We start from the raw sequence: 20,870 nt of genomic DNA, 5'->3' as shown, positions 1-20,870 counted from the left end.
TAATTTCAGAGATTTGTAGACGAGATCCAGAGAAAGGAACCAGAGAAGAACAATATTATGAAGCTTTCCAAGGACCTGTCCAATTCTCTAAATGTAAGTACAGCCCTCTGTCCTGGGTTGCTGTTAGATGTGCCCTAGATGGGGTTGATTTACAAAAACTGGAAAGTGCAAAATCTGGTGCAGCTGTACATGGTAGCCAATCGGCTTCTAACTTCAGCTTGTTCAATTAAGCTTTAACTGAAACACAAATGGAAGCTGATTGGTTTCTTTGCAGAGCTGCACCAGATTTTGCACTCTCCAGTTTTAGTAAATCAAGCCCAACAGATGTTTGAACAAATGTTCATACGGAGATTTGTGCAAAAATTCTCAGTACATTTGATGATTCAAAGCACTTTAAAATGTTTGTTTTTTAACATTTGATTTGGTAATGAATGTAATGTACTAAAAAAAAAACCACAATGTTAAAGTTGTTTGTTTGAGAAAATTTTTCCATCCTGCTCCTTCAAATTTTCTTGTCACTGCAGTCCAAAAAGAACATTGATTTGGCCCCACCAACAATTAAAAAAATTGAGCAAACATTCTTAAAACAAAAAAATGTTGAATTACTAGTAGTGTATAGTCAGCTTACTGTAATACCTTACTTGTAGGTTTACAAATCTTTGTTCAACAAAATAGCCAATTGTATTGGGGAAGTTTATTTTAAATTTGCCATTTACTTAGGAACAGTACAGCTATTGACCTTTAAATGTTGACTTTTTCGACCTTGTTTTTCTGAAAGGATTATGAGGCTCAGGCTGACAGGTACTGCTCCACCCTGGACAGCTCCATTGTCTCTGCTGCCAAGAAGCCAAAACTCAATACTCTTCAGGAAAGCATTGAAAACCAGGTGGGTCACAATGCACCAATGAACATACATTTCATTAAATAACATGATATCATTTATATAACTGTTTGTAATATAGCATTAAATCCAGCTCAATGCTTTAAATTGGGGATTGGTTAAAAATGTCATGAGGTCTTTTTCGCTTGGAGGACTTCTCTAATATTTTATCTCCTTGACATTGGAAATTAATTGAAGAGAAAATGTGTTACCAGGACGGAATGGTAAAAACAACAATAAAAACCTCACTTCTAAAAAACTGTTTTTGAGATTTCTTTTAACTTCCAGTTCTCCTGTCCCTATGAGAAGAAGTAATGAGAAAGATTTTAAATGAACACAGATAGCAACATAGTCTTACAGAAATTCTGACCCTTCCAACACTATCCAAAAAAGGAAGTTTGGCTGAAGTAGGGTTTTAAAAACCCAGAAAGATATCAATCAGTAACCATATATGATTTTTAAACTTACCCAAAAATTTAAACATTTCTCACCAGTACCTAGTAACAGTAAACAGTACACCAATCAGCCACATTATAACCACTCACCATAACATGCCCATCCACCTAATATTGAGTATTTTCCCTTTTTGTCACCAAAACACCTGTCGAGGCATGGACTCCAGTAGACCTCTGAAGGTATGCTGTGGTATCTGGCACCAAGCTGCCAGTAGCAGATACTTTAAGTCCTGTAAGTTGCAAGGTGAGCCCTTCATGGATTGGACTTGTTTTTCCGGCACATCCCACAGATGTCCAATTGGATGGAAATCTGGAGAATTTAGAGACCAAGTCACCATCTCAAGGACACCTTCTTCCATTGCTTCATGATCTAGTTCTGATTCTTATGTACCCATTGTAGGCACTTTTGGCTATGGATGTCCACATGGGCACCCTGACCAGTCTGTGGCTACAAAACCCCATACGCAACAAACATCAATACACTGGGGTTTATTTACTAAAGCTGGTTCGCACAGAATCTCATGCACCTGTGCATGGTAGCCAATCCGCTTCTATCCTCAGCTTGTTCAATTAAGCTTTAGCAATAAAACCTGTAAGCGGATTGGATTCTATGCAGAAGTGCACAAGATTCTGAGTGAACCAGCTTTAGTAAATAAACCGCACTGCGTGTTCCAACACCTTTTTATCAGAACCATAATTAGTTTTTTTCAGCAATTTGAGATTCAGTAGCTTTCCTTTTGGATTGGACTACACATGTAAGCTTTTGCTGTCCATGTGCATCAATGAGACTTGGCTGTCCATGACCCTGTTGTTGGTTTTCCCTCCTTGGACCACTTTTGGTTGGTGCAAGCTGGAAACATCTCACAAGAGCTGCAGTTTTGGAGTTGCTCTGACCAAGTCATAAGAGAAAAATATGATGGCATACAGTGTCTTGAAAAAGTATTCATACCCTTTGAAATTTTCCACATTTTGTCCTGTTACAGCCAAAAACGTAAATGTATTTTATTGGGATTTTATGTGATAGACCAACACAAAGTGGCACATAATTGTGAAGTGCAAGGAAAATGATAAATGGTTTTCAAATTTGTTTACAAAAAAAATCTGAAAAGTGTGGCGCGCATTTGTATTCAGCCCCCTTTACTCTGATACCCCTAACTAAAATCTAGTGGAACCAATTGCCTTCAGAAGTCACCTAATTCGTAAATAGAGTCCAGCTGTGTGTAATTTAATCTCAGTATAAATACAGCTGTTCTGTGAAGCCCTCAGAGGTTTGTTAGAGAACATTAGTGAACAAACAGCATAATGAAGGCCAAGGAACACACCAGACAGGTCAGGGATAAAATTATGGAGAAGTTTAAAGCAGGGTTATGTTATTAAAATATATAAGAGCTTTGAACATCTCATGGAGCACTGTTCAATCCATCATCCGAAAATGGAAAGAGTATGGCACAACTACAAAACTTCCAAGACATGGCTGTCCACCTAAACTGACAGGCCAGGCAAGGAGAGCATTAACAAAGAAGCAGCCAAGAGGCCCATGGTAACTCTGGAGGAGCTGCAGAGATCCACAGCTCAGGTGAGAGAATCTGTCCACAGGACAACTATTAGTCATGCACTCAAAAAATCTGGACTTTATGGAAGAGTGGCAAGAATAAAGCCATTGTTGAAAGAAAGCCATAAGAAGTCCCCTTTGCAGTTTGCAAGAAGCCATGTGGGGGACACAGCAAACATGTGGATGAAGGTGCTCTGGTCAGATGAGACCAAAATTGAGCTTTCTGGCCTAAAAGCAAAATGTTATGTGTGGTGGAAAACTAACACTGCACATCACACTGAACACACTATCCCCACCGTGAAACATGGTGATGGCAGCACCATGTTGCAGGGATGCTTCTCTTCAGCAGGGACAGGAAAGCTGGTCAGAGTTGATGGGAAAATGGATGGAGCTAAATACAGGGCTATCTTAGAAGAAAACCTGTTGGAATTTGCAAAAGACTTGAGACTGGGGCGAGGTTCACCTTCCAGCAGGACAACAACCCTAAGCATACAGCCAGAGCTACAATGGAATGGTTTAGATCAAAGCATATTCATGTGTTAGAATGGCCCAGTCAAAGTCCAGACCTAAATCCAATTGAGAATCTGTGGCAAAATTTGAAAATTGCTGTTCACAGATGCTCTCCATCCAATCTGACAGAGCCTGAGCTATTTTGAAAAAAACAATGGGCAAAAATGTCCCTCTCTAGATGTGCAAAGCTGGTAGAGACATCCCCAAAATAACTTGCAGCTGTAGTTGCAGCGAAAGGTGGTTCTACAAAGTATAGACTCAGGGGGGCTGAATACAAATGCACACCACTTTTTCACATATTTCTTGGAAAACAAATTTGAAAACCATTTATCATTTTCCTTCCACTTCACAATTATGTGCCACTTTGTGTTGATCTATCACATAAAATCCCAATTAAATACATTTATGTTTTTGGTTGTAACATAACAAAATATGGAAAACGTCAAGGGGTATGAATACTTTTTTAAGGCACTGTAATTACAAGAGGCATGACAGTGGGATTCTTGGAGCCATTAGTTAAAAAAAGCACAACTAAAGATGATAATTACACAGTCTTATAAAGTCCACCAAAGTTTAATTCCAATGTACATAGCTGCAGCACCTCACAGACTGAAGAGTTTCTGCATGGGAATAAAAGAAACACAAAAGGGCACCAATCCAAGTGTAGCAATGGGAACCATTTAATTAATAAAAAAATACAAATTGCCAATTGTCTTTTTTATTTAATAAGGTTTTCCCATTGCTACACTTAGATTGGTGCCCTCTTACAGTTGCAAGAAAAAGTATGTGAACCCCTTGGGATTACGTGGAGCTTTGCATGAATTGGGCATAAAATGTGCTCTGAACGTCATCTAAGTCACAACAATAGAAGAACACAGTCTGCTGAACATAATACTACACAAACATTAGATGTTGCCATGGTTTAATTGCACATAACATGTAAACATTCACAGTGCAGGGAGGAAAAAGTATGTGAACCTTTGGACTTAATAACTGTTTGACCCTCCTTTGGCAGCAATAACCTCAACCAAACGTTTCCTGTAGTTGCAGATCAGACCTGCACAACAATCTGGAGTCATTTTGGACCACTCCTCTTCACAAAACTGTTTCAGTGTAGCAATATTCTTGGGATGTCTGGTGTGAATCGCTCTCTTAATGTCATGCCACAGCATTTCAGTCGGGTTGAGGTCAGGACTCTGACTGGGCCACTCCAGAAGGCGTATTCTGTGCTGTTGCAGCCATTGTTTTGTTGAATTACTTGTATGCTTTGGGTCATTGTCCTGTTGCATCACCCATCCTCTGCAGAGCTTCAGTTGGCGGACAGATGGTCGTACGTTTCCTGCAAAATGTCTTGATAAACTCTGGAATTCATTTTCCCATCAATGACAACAATCCGTCCAGGCCCTGAGGCAGCAAAGCAGCCCCAAACCATGATGCTCTCTCCGCCATGTTTTACAGTGGGGATGAGGTTTTGATGTTGGTGTGCTGTGCCTTTTTTTCTCCACACATAGTGTTGTGTGTTCTTCCCAAACAAGTCAATCTTGGTTTCATCTGTCCACAGTATATTTTGCCAGTAGTGCTGTGGAACATCCAGGTGCTCTTTTGCAAACTTCAAACGTGCTGCAATATTCTTTTTGGACAGCAATGGCTTCCTCCGTGGTGTCCTCCCATGTACTCCATTCTTGTTTAATGTTTTCCTTATTGTAGATGTGTCAAGAAAAATGTTAGCATGTGCCAGAGATTTCTGTAGGTCTTTAGCTGACACTCTGGGATTCTTCTTTACCTCATGCAGAATTCTGCACTGTGCTCTTGCAGTCATTTTTACAGGACGACCACGCCTAGGGAGAGTAGCAACAGTGCTAAACTTTCTCCATTTGTAGACAGTCTGTCTTACCATGGACACATGAACATCAAGGCTTTTGGAGATACTTTTGTAACCCTTTCCAGCTTCATGCAAGTCAACAATTCTTCATCGTAGGTCTTCTGAGAGCTCTTTTCTGCGAGGCATGGTTCACATCAGACAGTGCTTCTTGAAACCAGTAAACCCAAAACAGGTGTGTGTTTTTTAAGGGCAGGACAGCTGTCAGCAACACATCCAATATCATCACACTGATTGGAGTCAAGGTTGGCTCACTCCTGGCTCCAATTAGCTCTGGGAGAAGTCATTAAGCTAGGGCCTCACATACTTTTTCCTCCCTGCACTGTGAATGTTTACATGTTATGTGCAATTAAACCATGGCAACATCTAATGTTTGTGTAGTATTATGTTCAGCAGACTGTGTTCTTCTATTGTTGTGACTTAGATGACGTTCAGAGCACATTTTATGCCCAATTCATGCAAAACTCCACGTAATCCCAAGGGGTTCACATACTTTTTCTTTCAACTGTATATTCCTTTTATTTAGAACCAGTCATCTAGCCATTACAATTTGGAGCTTTTCAAAGTCGCTAAAATCCTTATGCTTGCCAGTTTTTTCTGTTTCCAACACATCAACTTCAGGTACAACATGTTCACTTGCTGCCTAATATATCCCACCCACTTTCAGGTGCTATTGTCATATAATAATCAATGTTATTCACTTCATCTGTCAGTGGTCATAATGTTATCGCTGATTGATGTTTATAGACAGTGCTTTTCACATCAATCCCCTTTCCGATGTAATTGGCTCATTACTTTTCCAAGAAGTTCAAGCAGAACTTGAGTTACAGTAGACAGGCCATCCAGTGAAGAACTCACTTTTAGCATTTGCAGGCCTTACTTCATTGTCTGCAGAGCATAAAATAAAGTATTAGGCAAAAAAAAACCTCCACTATATATACTGTATATATATATATATATCTAATCTGGACACAAATGTACTTTTCTTCTGAATGCTGTTGGAATTTGTTCGCTTGATATAACCCAAGATCAGATTTCTTATCTCTGCTCTCTTACAGCAAAAGGATTTAGTGAAGCGCTGCACGGAGGCAACAGTTGAAAGCAAGCAGCAACTGAACCAAATGGAGTTTGCCAAAAAGGTTTTAGACAAGGTAATATAACATCACACTTTTAATGTTTTATCATATTCAGTCATATTTTGGTTTAACCTCACAGTATAGATAACTGGAATGTGTTATTTAACAAAGGATAGCAATAATAATTCAATATATAATAAGAGAAAAAAAAAGATTTGATGTCTGCAAACACTGAACGTCAAAAAATAGGGCCAATGGCTGTAACATTGAAAATACAGCAAATACTACGTACAGGGATGTTGAATTTATATTGCCGACATCCAGGACATGTAGTTCCGGGCGCTGGGCAGGTAGTTTTTTTTTTTAACCTTTAGTCCTGCTGTGGGCAAGCAAGAGAGGTGACACCGCCTGCATGGTTATTGCACATGGTTTGGACATTCATTTAATATTTAGTGTTTACTACACTTTATACACCTTCATATATGCCTTTTATTTATTTATTTGCAGCGCAGCATTGTTTTATTTATGTTTATTGTTTAGTTGTGGGAACACAATTTAATGCCAGCAGCAGCTCCATTTCACTACTATCAGTTTTCACCCTTTCTTTTTTAATTCACTAGGTAGCGCAGATTTTTTTTATCTTGTTCGGGAAAAAATGTAATATGGTGCAGTGTGCACTGCATTACATTCAGTGGAGCACAAGGGAGACATGCAGGGTCTCAATAAAGATAACCTGTCACCCCATGTTTTTTTATTGTAAAAAAATGAAAGTTACACCCAAGCACATAACACCACCCCCCAAAAAAAATTTAGGCCCCCCCACCCCCACATATATGCACATACACACATAAAACCACAAGCTGGGGCACGCCAGAATGGCAGTAATAATTCAAGCACTAGACCTCCTCCGTAACACTAAACGGATGACCTATGAGGAGCTTTAAAAGTGTTGCCTATAGAAAATATAGGGTACTGAAGTTCGTCACCATTTCACGACCGAGCACAAATTTAAGGTTTGATATCTATTTACTTGGTGCAACCTCATCTTTTATATTTTACCAAAAAATAGGGTAATTTATTGCTTTTTTTTTGTGCTCTAAAATTAACAAGCGCATTTTTTACTGAAATTTTGTGGAAATATCATGCAACATAAAAAATTGGAACTACCACTATTTTTTTCTCTAGGGCGTCTGTTTTCAGAAAATATATCATGTTTGGGGGTTTTATGTAATCTTCAGGCCTAAAATGATTTTTTAAACGTGTGCAAAAAACGCAAAACGGTTCTGGCAGCGAAAGGGATAAAGGATAAGCTGGACACTCCCCTTTACTAAGGAGCAGGCAATCGGTGCTCATTACACTGCACGGTCTCTCCCCTCCCTGCTAGTCCCCGAGTGCGGTGCTGGAGAAGGCAGGGAAGGGAGGAGGAGATAAAGAGTGCAATGTTAAAAATATTATACGTTTAAGTATCTTTTTTTTTTAAATGCCCCAGACATTCCTAAAATCACCTCCGATTTAAATATGGTTTTGGTTAAAAAAAAATTTTTTTATCTGGACAAGTATATTGTCATGAGGGACAAGTCGATTGGTACACCGATTTAGTCGCTGGACGAGTAGTTTTTTCAAAAGTTTCCACACCCCTGTACGTAGTGTTGTAATATGGATAACAGCATATGGTATATAGGATAAATAACTTTTTTCAAGCACACAGACCTTTCGAAGTGATAAAGAATACTTATCAAAAAGACATGAACACTAAACAGCTTTTTGGGACAAAAAACACAGTTGTTAAGGGAATTTGGCATTCATAGGAGTATGTTGCCCCACTCTATATATGTGCATCTCTAATACAGATCTACACATAATTACAACTGTTGTAATTTGGATGAAAAAAAAAACACCTGAAGGTTAACGAAAATTGAGCGCATATAATTGTTCCTTTTCTGTTACAAGGAATTAGATTTATGCTATTTTAACATTTGTTTTTCAGTCAGATTCTCCTGATGGAGTTCAGCTATCAATGCAGCAAAACCTACGCTCACAGAATGCCTTGAGATCAGTCAAGGAATCAGAGGATTTGTCAAAGGAACTGGGTGAGGAGAAAGCAAAGGTGGCCCAGGTGCAGCAAACGTTGGAAGAGAACAGGAGGAGAATTCTTCTGCTAAAGACACAAAGACCTGTGGAAAGACTGGAGGAAAAGGAAATGGTACAGTACTACAGAGATCCTAAGCTGGAAAATGAACTTGTATCAATGAAATCTCAAGCTGACAATAGCTTAAAAGAAAGACAAAATACTCAGTCTGAGATAGACATAGTGAGTAAAAAATTGGTGACTTTGGAAAACCAGAAAAAAAGCATCAAACCACAACTGCTGACCAAAGAAGTTACAGAAATAGAGAAAGACTCAAATCTAGAATCTCAAGCCCAGACCTTGAAAAAAGAGATTAAAAACCTCAAGGAAGAAAACAATTCCCTTTCACATGAGTTGGAACGCTTGAAAATGGAAGTGCTAGTACTGGAGCAGAAGCAACCTAATGTGAAGGAAAAAGTGGTGCTAAAAGAAGTAGTCAAGGTAGAAAGAGACCCTGAGATGTTAAAGGCAACACGGGCATTGCAGCTACAGATTGACGATGAGACCTTCCGCAGGAAGTCTCTGCGGGACAACATTGTGAAACTGAGAAACAGAACAGAAGAGTTAGAAAAACTGATTGAATCAGTTGAGCCTAAGGTCATAGTAAAGGAAGTAAAGAAGGTAGAACAGGACCCTGAAATCCTGAAAGAGGCAGCCAGGTTGAAAACTTTGATGGAAGAAGAAAGAAACAAAAGCATAAGCCTGACCCGAGAGTTATCAGAGTTGCAGTCCAAGTATGCAGTAGTAGAAAAACAGAAGCCCAAAGTGGAGATTAAAGAAAGGGTCAATGAGGTGTTCGTAGTGCAGCCAGAGACCGAAAATGAAATTGCTCGATTGAAAGCTGCTCTGCAGGATGCCTCATCCAAAAAATCTCTTTACGAACAGCAATTGAATACTACCCAAAATGAAGCGTTTACTTTGAAGTCACAAAAACCAGTGGTAGAATATAAGGAAATTGTCCAAGAAGTAGTTAAGTTGGAGAAGAGTCCAGAAGTGATGAAAGAAATAGACAGAGTGAGGGGGCAACTGAAAGACCTAGAGTCCACCAATACTAGGTACATAGACCAGAAATCTAAGTTGTCCAAAGAGAGGGATGACTGGAGGAAAGAAAGGTCAAAGATAGAGACAAAGGTAGTGAACAAAGAGGTCGTTAAATATGAAAATGACCCTGTGTTGATCAGAGAAGCAGAACGCCTGCGTCAAGAAGTAAGAGATGAATCTCAGAGAAGGAGGGGAGTAGAGAGCTTAGTATATGACTTACAAAGTAAGTTCATATTGTTAGAGAGAAGGAAACCAGAAGAGAGAGTTGTGGTGCAAGAGATTGTCCACGTACAGAAAGACCCCAAGTTAACAGAAGATCACCACCGCCTAAGCAGTACACTGGATGAGGAAGTTAGCAACAGGCGTCGTTTGGAGCGCGAGGTTCAACAATTGCGTAGTCTTGTAGAAGAAAAAGAGAGGCTGCTGAATTTCCAGGAGGAGAGAGATAAGAAACTTGCAGCAGAAAAAGAACTGCGACAGATAACTATGAGAATTAAAGAGATTGAGGAAAGTCCTCCACCTGTGCAGGAAAAGATTGTTATGGAGGAGGTGGTGAAGGTGGAAAAGGATCCAATTTTGGAAAAATCAGCAGCTTCCCTACGCAGTGATCTGGATAACGAAAGAACACAGATGCTTAACATTGAAAGAGAATGTAAAAATCTGCAAATGAAGATAGACATCTTACAGAGAGAAAAATCTTTGGAAAAAACAATCTACAAAGAAGTCATCAGAGTGGAGAAGGATAAAGTACTGGAAAGTGAAAGGGCCAGATTGCGAGAGCTGTGTATCAAAGAGAGGAATGCCAGACAGGACATGGAAGATGAATCAAGAAGACTTAAAGAAAAGATTGATAGGACGGATGCAACGAAAAAGACATGGTCAAAAGAAGAAGTGGATCTTCAGAAGGCTAGAGCTCAGGCACAGCAAGAGAAGTCGACAATAGAAAAGGACTTATTGGAACTGAGGAGACAACAACAGCAAAAGAGTGTGTTTTTGAACAAAGAATCTGAACTTCTTACACAAAAGGCAGAGAATGAGCGCCAGAAGAGGATGCAATTGGGTCAGGAACTGTCCCTTCTGGAATCTAAAATTCTTAAGGAAAAGGACAACATATATGAAAAGGAAAGAAACATTAGGGATTTGCAGTCCCGGGTCAATCGTGAAGAACGTAATCAAGAGACACAAATGAGAGAGACAAATGTATCCACAAAAATTTCTATCCTGGATCCAGATACTGGGAAAGAAATGTCACCATATGAAGCATACAAAAGAGGCATTATAGACCGCAATCAGTATATTCAATTGCAAGAATTAGAGTGTGATTGGGAGGAAATTTCTACTATGGGATCTAGTGGTGAAATTTCTGTCTTGTTAGACAAGAAGAGTGGGAAGCAGTATTCTATTGAAGATGCTCTAAGGAGCAAGAAAATCACCAAAGAGGAATTACAAATGTATAGAGATGGCAGAATTCCAATTTCAGAATTTGCCCTTCTTGTGGCTGGAGAAAACAAACCCCAGAGTATTTCCATTGGTTCCATAATTGGATCCAAGTCACCAGTGACTTCCCCTAGTAGCCAAACCCAATCACGCAGTTTCTTCAACCAAAGTGCACCTAAAGTATTCCATGATGATAGCTTTCCTATTGCCGGGGTCTATGACACTACTATTGACAGCAAGTGCACAGTCAGGAGTGGTGTCACAAGAAAATTAATAGATCCAGCAACAGCTCAAAAGCTTTTGGAAGCTCAAGCAGCTACTGGTGGCATAATTGACATAGTTAGCAAAGATAGGTATTCTGTTAATAAAGCCATAGATAGAGGGCTTATTGACAGCAGTAATCCACAAAACTTACTCAATGCCCAAAAGGCTTTCACAGGTGTGGAGGACCCAGTGACTAAGAAACGACTGTCCGTAGGAGAAGCTGTGCAGAAGGGACTTATGACTAAAGAAACAGCTTTGCCATATCTGACGGTCCAATACCTTACTGGTGGCTTGATTGATACCAAAAAGACAGGGAGAATTCCCCTGTCAAGTGCGATAGATCAGGGTATGATCACCAAAGATCTGGCTACTCTGATACAGGATGAGTCAATTTATGAAAAGAATATCATTGATCCTCTTACCAAAGAGAAAATGAATTACAAAGAAGCTATGGCACGATGCCGAAGAGACCCAGGAAGTGGCCTTCAGCTACTGCAAGCAGCTTCAGAGGGCTATCAGCCTGCGGTTTACCGTCCCGTCAATGTCATACCATCTTTAACTTCTTACAAATACTAGTGGGAAATGCTTAATTGTAATGTTTTCATTCTGCTTTTTCTGTGTCTCTGTATCCAATTTATATTACTTTGATATTGTTCTTATGGGCAATGGTAATGTTATATCTGTGGTGTATATTCATTGTCTTCTGTCAATAAACTGGAAAATTGACCATCTTATATTTTCACTTCAAAGACGTTTTGTATTCAGCAATTGGCTATGTGACCTATTATGATATTATAGCATGTAGACCATGAGTGTCAAACGCAGTTTAATCGAGGGCTGCATCTGCACTATGGTTGCCCTCAAAGGGCCAGTTGCATCAGTAAGACTAGATCTCCAGAGCATCCAACCCCCCTTACATCAGACGTCAAGAGACCTGCATGCTCTTTACATCTGTGCACCCATCTTACCATGTGCTGCTGGGAAGAAGCTGGGGGTGGAGCTGGGAAGCAAAATATGCAGGGTCTGGAGGAGGACCAATGGAGGGCTGAAGACTACTGAATGCTGAGCCCAGGGAGGCAGAGACGAGGGGGTGTTGCGGCTGCACAGAGAGGCTCAGGATCTGTAAGTGGAGTTCTGTCCTTCTGCTGCCGATGCCTCAGACAGGGAGAGGGGAGAGAGATGAGCCCCTCTGCAGCTGCACAGAAGCGCAGGATTTAGTGGGGGAATTTTATCCTTCTCTCTGCTGCTGACTGCTGAGACAAGGTGGGGGTAGAGATGAGGTGGGGGTGCCGCAGGTGCAGGAGAAGTGCAAGGGCCACATGAAATGGCCTGGTGGGCCAGATTCAGTCCGTGGACCTTGTGTTTGACACATATAATATAAACGGTCACTGTATTTCTTTATTTATGGCGTACTGACTAAAGTCCCTGGTCTGTGTAATGTCCACAGGCATCAATGACTGAACAGCATCTTTCCACATCTCACACTGCAGCCATACATCTGAAAACATCTCCTGTCTCCATGGTGAAGATAACTAGCCTAGAGTGCAATGCAATTAATCAGGAGGGCAGAACCAGTAAGAAAAGATGAACTTACTGGTCAAAATTAAAGCACACAAGGTGGTGCTTTATACAAAAGGTGATATTACTAGGGTTCTATACCTATGGACGAACACTCAAATAAGTGAAAAGAAAAGGCAAAAAGTGTGTGTCCCCTAAGAAGGCATGAGTAAAGTAACTAAGCATGTTTACTCCATATAGTGTATACATCTGTCAAAGTCATACCTGCAAGATATGTGGAGCAGCAAATTTAGATCATGGCATTAGCATAGGATTAAAATATAGTGCTGTTGCACTTAAGAATAGATATTTATGCAATTTTTGATAAGTATACGTATGCTGCACTCCTAATTTGTGAACCAATAACACAAGAACAAATAAAATATCATGTGGACCGCGCATAAATTAAGTGCATTAAATTTGACAATACATGAGTAATATTGCTTCACATATACAGTGTGAATAATTGTAACATTCAGTCCTAATTCGGAAAAATAAAGTGCCTAAGTGTCGAATACTAATTGGTGAACTTCGTGCAAAAATGACAGGTGTTCATTTGTGCTCAATCGGTGCCCCACATGGATGTGCACTCACCGTTAGACGTGGACCACCTATCTCTAGGTTGGTCTTAAGCGCCTGGTTTGGGACTAGCCCAATGCGTGATAGCAAGAATGGCACCAATATTCATTCCTGGGAATCATGCGATCTGGCTGATAGTAACCAATAGGATGATGACCAGCGTGGATATAAATGACAGTGTAGTTTCAAAAGAGCCATTACAAACTTTCTCCTCTCTTCCCAGGCAGTAAACCAAGTTTCAGCATGTGAACAAAAACAAAAGCACATCCCAAAGTGTAAAACCATAAAAAAAAAAAAACTTTAATGATGGGGAGAAATTTTAAGAATAAAACTCACAAGCAAAGTGCCCATAAACTGGCACTCAGTGTATTCAGCCTTGCTGCCTGTGAATAGGAACCAAGATGGCCACAACATTCCAGCGTGCGTTCCAAAGGGCAGAAATGACGTCAGCAGAAGTTGCATCATCAAACCTCGTCCGGTTTTGATCAATGGATCGTCATCAGGAACTGCACTTCCTGTTGACGATCCATTGATCGAAACTGGTCGAGTTTTAATGACAGAAAACAAATAAATAAATAACTCTCCTGCAAGGTAATATAATGTGCTAATATTCACATCTATACTAGCACATTATGAAGGACTTACCGTATTTTTTGCTCCATAAGACACATTTTTGTCCCCCAAACAATGGGGGAAAATGTCTATGTGTCTTATGGAGTGAATATGGAGTGGTTGGCTCGGTATGCCCGCCGCCTTGTTAATACCGGGCCAGCCGCTCAGCTCTACTGTGCAGAAGAACCTGCTCCTCGATCCTACCTGTTCCTCAGTCCATCAGTGTCCTGCTTCCATTAGCCGTCTTCTCTTCCTGGCGCCGGCATCTTCAGTGTGGGAACCCAGCTGTGACAGCTTGCGGCTTGCATGCGCGAGAAGCGCTTTGTGAATGGCCCCCTAGTCTTGTGGAACCTGTCACGTGTCCCACAAGATTACGAGGAGGGAGGACAACTCTGCATAAGTGGGAGCAGCTACCTGTCAAATTCAGGTACTTGCCCCCCTCCCCAAAGGTCTGCACTCTCTGGTCATCTCCCGTACTGTGTCCGCAGTCTCTGGTCATCTCCCGTACTATGTCCGCAGTCTCTGGTCATCTCCCGTAGTATGTCCGCAGTCTCTGGTCATCTCCCGTACTATGTCTGCAGTCTCTGGTCATCTCCTGTACTAGGTCTATGGTCAGGTGCGTCTTCTGGAGCGAAAAATACGGTACCTTAAAATAAAGCCCTGCAGCCATGTGGCATCACTGCTGCAGAAGTTTCCATCTTCACCATGTCTTCCTTCCAGGCTCGTGAACTCTAGCCATCTGACTAGCCGAACCACAATGACATCGCTCCAGTGCATGCGTGCAGGATGCCCGGGCCATGGCATAGTTCACTGAAGGAAAGGCACAGGTATGCCGTTCCTTCAGAGTGCATGCACCGGCTGTCAAAAAGTGAGAATATCTCCTACACAATGCATGTTTAGGAGATATTCATTTTCCCTACAGGTAAGCTTTATTATAAGCTTACCTGTAGGTAAAAGTATACAAGAAGAGTTTAATACCATTTTAAACGGCTCCTTTAGCTAGAACCTTAGTGGTTAATGGTGGTTATATTAGCTCTAGAATAATTTAACTCCTTTACTTTAAAAGCAAGTTTTAGCTTTGGTTTTGATATAATCCCGTCACCATTCCTCTCCTTGCAATCCTAAGAGTCCAACCAATCCAGCAATTTAAAATCTCTTTGGACTGAAATATACTTGGACTCACTACCTTTGTTGTGGCACTCCAGGTGAAACAACGGGAAGTAAGGTCATTTCACTGAGCACATAGCAACAAAAGAGGAACAAAAGTTCTACCCTTTCCTACTCTTATTTCTGTCTGTGTCCCCTTTGGAGAGATTCTCTCTCACTTTTTGCCCTGAGGACACAAGGGGAAGGAAAAAAAAAAATCAACCCAAGGGAAAACTGAGAGAGCTAATCCTTGCCTTTCCATTTAAGACTACAAAAATAAGTCGGAGTTCCACTTAAAAATATAGGATCTTCTCCCTGCATCTGCTGTCACAATTTGAAAAGAACATGGCCTTGCAGGGCTCCATCCACACAGCCATATCATTCATTCACACAGTTCTATGAATGTATGAACTACAAGTACCAACAGCCTTTGCGGCTGACAGCTTGTAGTTCTCAATGAACTACCAGGGAGCTAGTGGGGACTCTAGGTCGTTCATGGAGTCTTCCTTTCATTGAGTAACTACCTGCCTGTACGAGGTACAAGCACACAGACACACTGACAGGTCTGCAGGAGCCATGCATTGCATCAGTGCTTTAGACTCCTAAAAAATATACTAATAATAATAAATAATTAATGCACATTTTTTTACCTGAAAAAAAAAATGCTAATGTTTTTTTCTTTAGAAAGGTGAACTTATCTTTTAGTTCTGACTGGTCTATTTAAAAGGGACACTATACACTTATTCTCTTAAAATAATCCATGCACATCCACTTCCTAATCAATCATTTCTTACGGTGTTTTTCTGGCTTATTCTAAATGTCCCCTGTGAACTCCCAATTCTCTCAGATCAAGTGGTTCCCTACAAATCCAACTGTCCATAGTCCATCTCAAAGAGTAAGCAAAAGAAGGTGGCTACATTCCTACACAGTCAGACCATGAAGAACAAACATAGCCATTCTCTAACAGGAAGTCACATCACAACAACAAAATATACAGTACTTGAATAGAATCTTTCTTTTTTTAAATCAGAGTCCAATGTCACTTTACCATACATTGCCTTTGTTGTTTTCCCCATGTAGTAATAACATATTTCCATTTGGTATACTTTACTTGCATTCATATTTCAAGCGACAAAGAACACAACTATGATGAACAATAAGGCCCATTAGGAAAGACAGAAAAACAGAACAAAAAAAAAAAAACTGACAGGAGTGCTGGAAGAAATGCCCCCACTTTATTATTTATTCAAGTAGTTTACACACTATACATGAAATTCAAGCTGAAAAAGATATTGAAAATAATAATGTGAACATTGTATCTGTTTTAAAGAGCAATTTCAAGTAACAAGTAAAGGAATTAATCATATCCCTCAAACACTGTAGATGTTCCAAAGTACAGTCCAATTTCTTTAAAGGGAAAATATAGCACATTTTTAATGAGCACATATTTGAGTTATCACTGCAGTGTTTACCTTAAAGTGTTACTAAACCCACAACAGAAAATCAGTCTGTATATGCAGTAAAGCATGCTTGTTATGCTCCATGTGGAACCTAATGGGTTAATCCTCTGCATTGTGTACAAAGGCTATTTGATCCTGACTTCTCTGCTCCTCCTCATGTTCAAATGTCCACAAACTGAACCCATATCCCTTCTGCACATGCTCAGTTTGGTGTGTATTGTTAGAGTTTTTTTTTCTTTTCTTGGGAGAGTGCATGTGACCAGTACAGAGCCAATCAGCACTGTCCAGACAGAGGTCAGAGGTTGTACATCCACCTAGAGCAGAAAGAATACTCCTCCTACAAGCTTTAACCAGTGCACTGCTGAAGTCACATGACTGCTCTAACTGCTAATGAGAAAAGGTATTTAGCAGTTTATATTTACTGAAATAATTGCACTTCCATGTTGTGTATACTGTGGGAGACCAGATATAGTGAATGCAGGGTCCTGGGTTTAGTAACACTTTAAAGTTCACCTTTAGAACATGTTACATTTTCCACCTGTATTAGGGTGGGACATGTAACATGTTCCAGCTCCTGATTCCTCTCCTGCCCGATCCCCCCTCCCTGTGACAGTGGGGATCTTCTCCCCTCACACACTTTTCATGTGGATGGTCAGGTGCGTGGGTGTCACTTACTCAGGGAAGAAATGACACCAGGATGCACTATGGGAAGCCGATGGCAGCAGTGTGATGCTATGGGCAATGTTCTGCTCAGAAACCTTAGATTCTGCCATTTATGTGGATGTTAATTTGACACATACCACCCACCTAAACATTGTTTCTGACCAAGTACACCCCTTCATGGAAACAGTATACCCTGATGGCAGTGTCCTCTTTCAGCAGGATAATGAGCCCTGCCACACTACAAAAATGGTTCTAGAATGGCTTAAAGATGGTTCTCCATTCCCTAGCTACTGGAGGGGTTTCACTCTTCCAGGTGTGTAGTCTGGCTCCATCTCCAGTCATTGCAGTTTCCCCCTGTAGCTTGTATGTCACCACAGGAACCACAACGGCCAGTGGTGAAGCAAAAATCGACTCATCTGATGGTCGAAGCTGGAGAGCAGAGATACAACAGCTTTTAAACACACAGGCCACAGAAAGGCAAGTAAATAAATACTTCTTATATAGGTGACCTACTTTGTAAATGTGACCAACTTAAAAAAAAAAAACCAAAAACACATTGTTTAAACGTCACTTTCCTTACACCTGTACACTCTCTATGTTGCCTACAAACAGCTGTCATGCAGCTCACTGGTGGTGGACTGGAGGTGTACTTCCTGAAGCATGTGCTGTGCATCCACCCCTCCCTCTTTCTCTGCTCGCTATATCACCAATCACACTTCTAAGGTATGTTTGCAGATGGCAGAGACAAGGAGCCTGTAGGGAGTACTTTGGAATCCTGATGTATTACAGAAGGGATGGAGTGGATAGACTGATGCACCACAGCAATATCCAAATAAAAGCCTGTGCTTCTATGCTGTGCTTCTGAAGACTCTCTCTTTAATCTGCACTGAAATCCATCTTTAAACACAGTTTTCAGCTGTCTCAGCACCGGTTATACAGTAATTAAATGAAAAAGATAAATCAATTTTAAATAAATATATGCTCTGGCTCAGTGACAACCACAGCTCAGGAGAAATAATTTCCTGTAATTACTGGACAAAAAAAAAAAATCTTTCCCTGAAGGCCAAATAGCACATATTCAGCACACCCTGTACAAGTATATACAAATGTCTTTAAGAACAGCCAACACATAACTAAATCTGCTTCTTTCCAACCTGTTCCACATCTGCTTCCTCTGACTGTGTTATGTGTAGGACAATCTATGACATTCTAGTTGCATGATGTCTGAACAAATGAAATAATATCCCACGATATCATATACCAAGAGAATGAAATGAAAACTGAAAAAGAACAAAAATATAAGAAAAAGAAAAAATTCAATAGGGATACCATAGATTATAAGAACAATATAGTTTTCAGATGGCAAAATGATGATGGGATTAATAAGACTGACCCTCAGGATGTATCTATGGAGGGGATCGCTGGGAATAAATCGACTGGGGATAAACTTACATATACCCCCAAAAAAGTCCCCAACCCCTTGGGACCCCAACTCTCTAGACCTAAATCAGCCAAACCCAAACACAAACAACCTAGAAAGAACTTCAACATTACTACTTATAATAGATTTGAAGGTCTCAGTGAATATGATGATAATGATATTGGTAACAGGGACTATAGAGCCCATCCCCTAGACCAGTGGTTCTCAACCTTTGTAATGCCGTGACCCCTTAATACAGTTCCTCATGTTGTGGTGACCCCCAACCATAAAATTATTTTCATTGCTACTTCATAACTGTAATGTGTCAGTGGAAGGAGTAGTGCCCCATCACTGATGTCAGTGGGATGAATAGTGCCCCATCGTTGGTGTCAGTGGGAGGAATAGTGCCCCATCGTTGATGTCAGTGTGGTGGAGGGGAGAATAGTGCCCCATCGTTGGTGTCAGTGGGAGGGGGAAATAGTGCCCCATCGTTGGTGTCAGTGTGGTGGGGGGGGAAATAGTGCCCCATCGTTGGTGTCAGTGGGAGGGGGAAATAGTGCCCCATCGTTGGTGTCAGTGGGAGGGGGAAATAGTGCCCCATTGTTGGTGTCAGTGTGGTGGGGGGGGGGAAATAGTGCCCCATAGTTGGTGTCAGTGGGAGGGGGAAATAGTGCCCCATCGTTGGTGTCAGTGGGAGGGGGAAATAGTGCCCCATCGTTGGTGTCAGTGTGGTGGGGGGGGGAATAGTGCCCCATCGTTGGTGTCAGTGGGGGGAGGAAGACTGCCCCATCGTTGGTGTCAGTGGGGGGAGGAAGACTGCCCCATCGTTGGTGTCAGTGGGGGGAGGAAGACTGCCCCATCGTTGGTGTCAGTGGGGGGAGGAAGACTGCCCCATCGTTGGTGTCAGTGGGGGGAGGAAGACTGCCCCATCGTTGGTGTCAGTGGGGGGAGGAAGACTGCCCCATCGTTGGTGTCAGTGGGGGGAGGAAGACTGCCCCATCGTTGGTGTCAGTGGGGGGAGGAAGACTGCCCCATCGTTGGTGTCAGTGGGGGGAGGAATACTGCCCCATCGTTGGTGTCAGTGGGGGGAGGAATACTGCCCCATCGTTGGTGTCAGTGGGGGGAGGAATACTGCCCCATCGTTGGTGTCAGTGGGGGGAGGAATACTGCCCCATCGTTGGTGTCAGTGGGGGGAGGAATAGTGCCCCATCGTTGGTGTCAGTGGGGGGAGGAATAGTGCCCCATCGTTGGTGTCAGTGGGGGGAGGAATAGTGCCCCATCGTTGGTATTAGTGACACAAAATGATGGGGCACTATTCCTCCCACTGACACCAATGATACTTACTTTGCGGACCCCTGCTCCAGCCTGGGCTCGCTCTCTCACTTACCTGTCAGCTGTCTTCCTTCTCTGGCCGCTCTCCTCTTCACTCGCTCCGGCAGCTCCCTCGGTCTTCTTTGATGTACGCGCGCTGCTGCTTGGCTCCTCCTCTCCAAGCTCCACCTCCTCGCCGGTGATTGGCCGCCTGTGTGCCTCTCCTGAGCTACAGTTCCGGTGGCCAATCAGCGGCGAGGAGGCGGAGCTGCTGAGCGATCCCGGAGGTGTGGCCAGGTGACAGGAGCAGCGTATCATCCCGCCCACACATCGCCGGAGACAGCAGCGGTGTCTCGGTTCCTAAGACCATCGGAAATATGTGTTTTCCGATGGTCTTAGGCGACCCCTGGGAAATGGTCGTTCGACCCCCAAAGGGGTCGCGACCCCCAGGTTGAGAACCGCTGCCCTAGACCAACATTCAAATAGACCCTACTATCCTGATTATTATTACAATAATCCTGGGGAAAGACAGACGAGACAGAGAAGGGTCTCATGGAGGGATCAACAGAGAAATGATTATAACAATTATTATCCTGACCACACTAGGGAGATTAATTATGGCTATAATCAACCTAATTGGAGATCTCCAGACCGTAGGAGTTTTCGTGGCCCTCAGGATTATAATAACCGCCCCTTTAACAATAAGCCACACAACCAAGGAAATTGGAGCTCAAACCATGGGGGGAATGGGTATAGACCCCATACCCCTGGTTCCCATCCCAATACAATGGTAGCTTCTCCCCCCCCCCAAGCAATCAGCATAATTTTTTAGGAGGAGGCCCAACGCAGAAGAGAAGCACACGCACAGAGGTAGACGAGGAGGAAAAAGAATTAACAGAT

General features: G+C 41.9%; 1 protein-coding gene across 1 annotated transcript in view; it reads left to right on the top strand.

Moving 5' to 3' along the window:
• EVPL (envoplakin) overlaps positions 1-11,956 on the top strand; it is an 87,776-nt gene extending 75,820 nt beyond the window's left edge. The window contains exons 18-21 of the mRNA XM_089690663.1: positions 10-93; positions 779-886; positions 6,335-6,427; positions 8,340-11,956. Of these exons, the coding sequence (XP_089546789.1) occupies positions 10-93; positions 779-886; positions 6,335-6,427; positions 8,340-11,798 (3,744 nt within the window). The 3' untranslated portion in view covers positions 11,799-11,956. The remainder of the gene's footprint in view (positions 1-9; positions 94-778; positions 887-6,334; positions 6,428-8,339) is intronic.
• The last annotated feature ends 8,914 nt before the right edge of the window (positions 11,957-20,870 follow it).

This window comes from Staurois parvus, unplaced genomic scaffold (assembly GCF_062004578.1).
Source record: "Staurois parvus isolate SC_StPar_1 unplaced genomic scaffold, SC_StPar_1.0 ptg000538l, whole genome shotgun sequence".
NCBI lineage: Eukaryota > Metazoa > Chordata > Amphibia > Anura > Ranidae > Staurois > Staurois parvus.
This window is presented reverse-complemented; position numbering and strand designations above follow the sequence as displayed.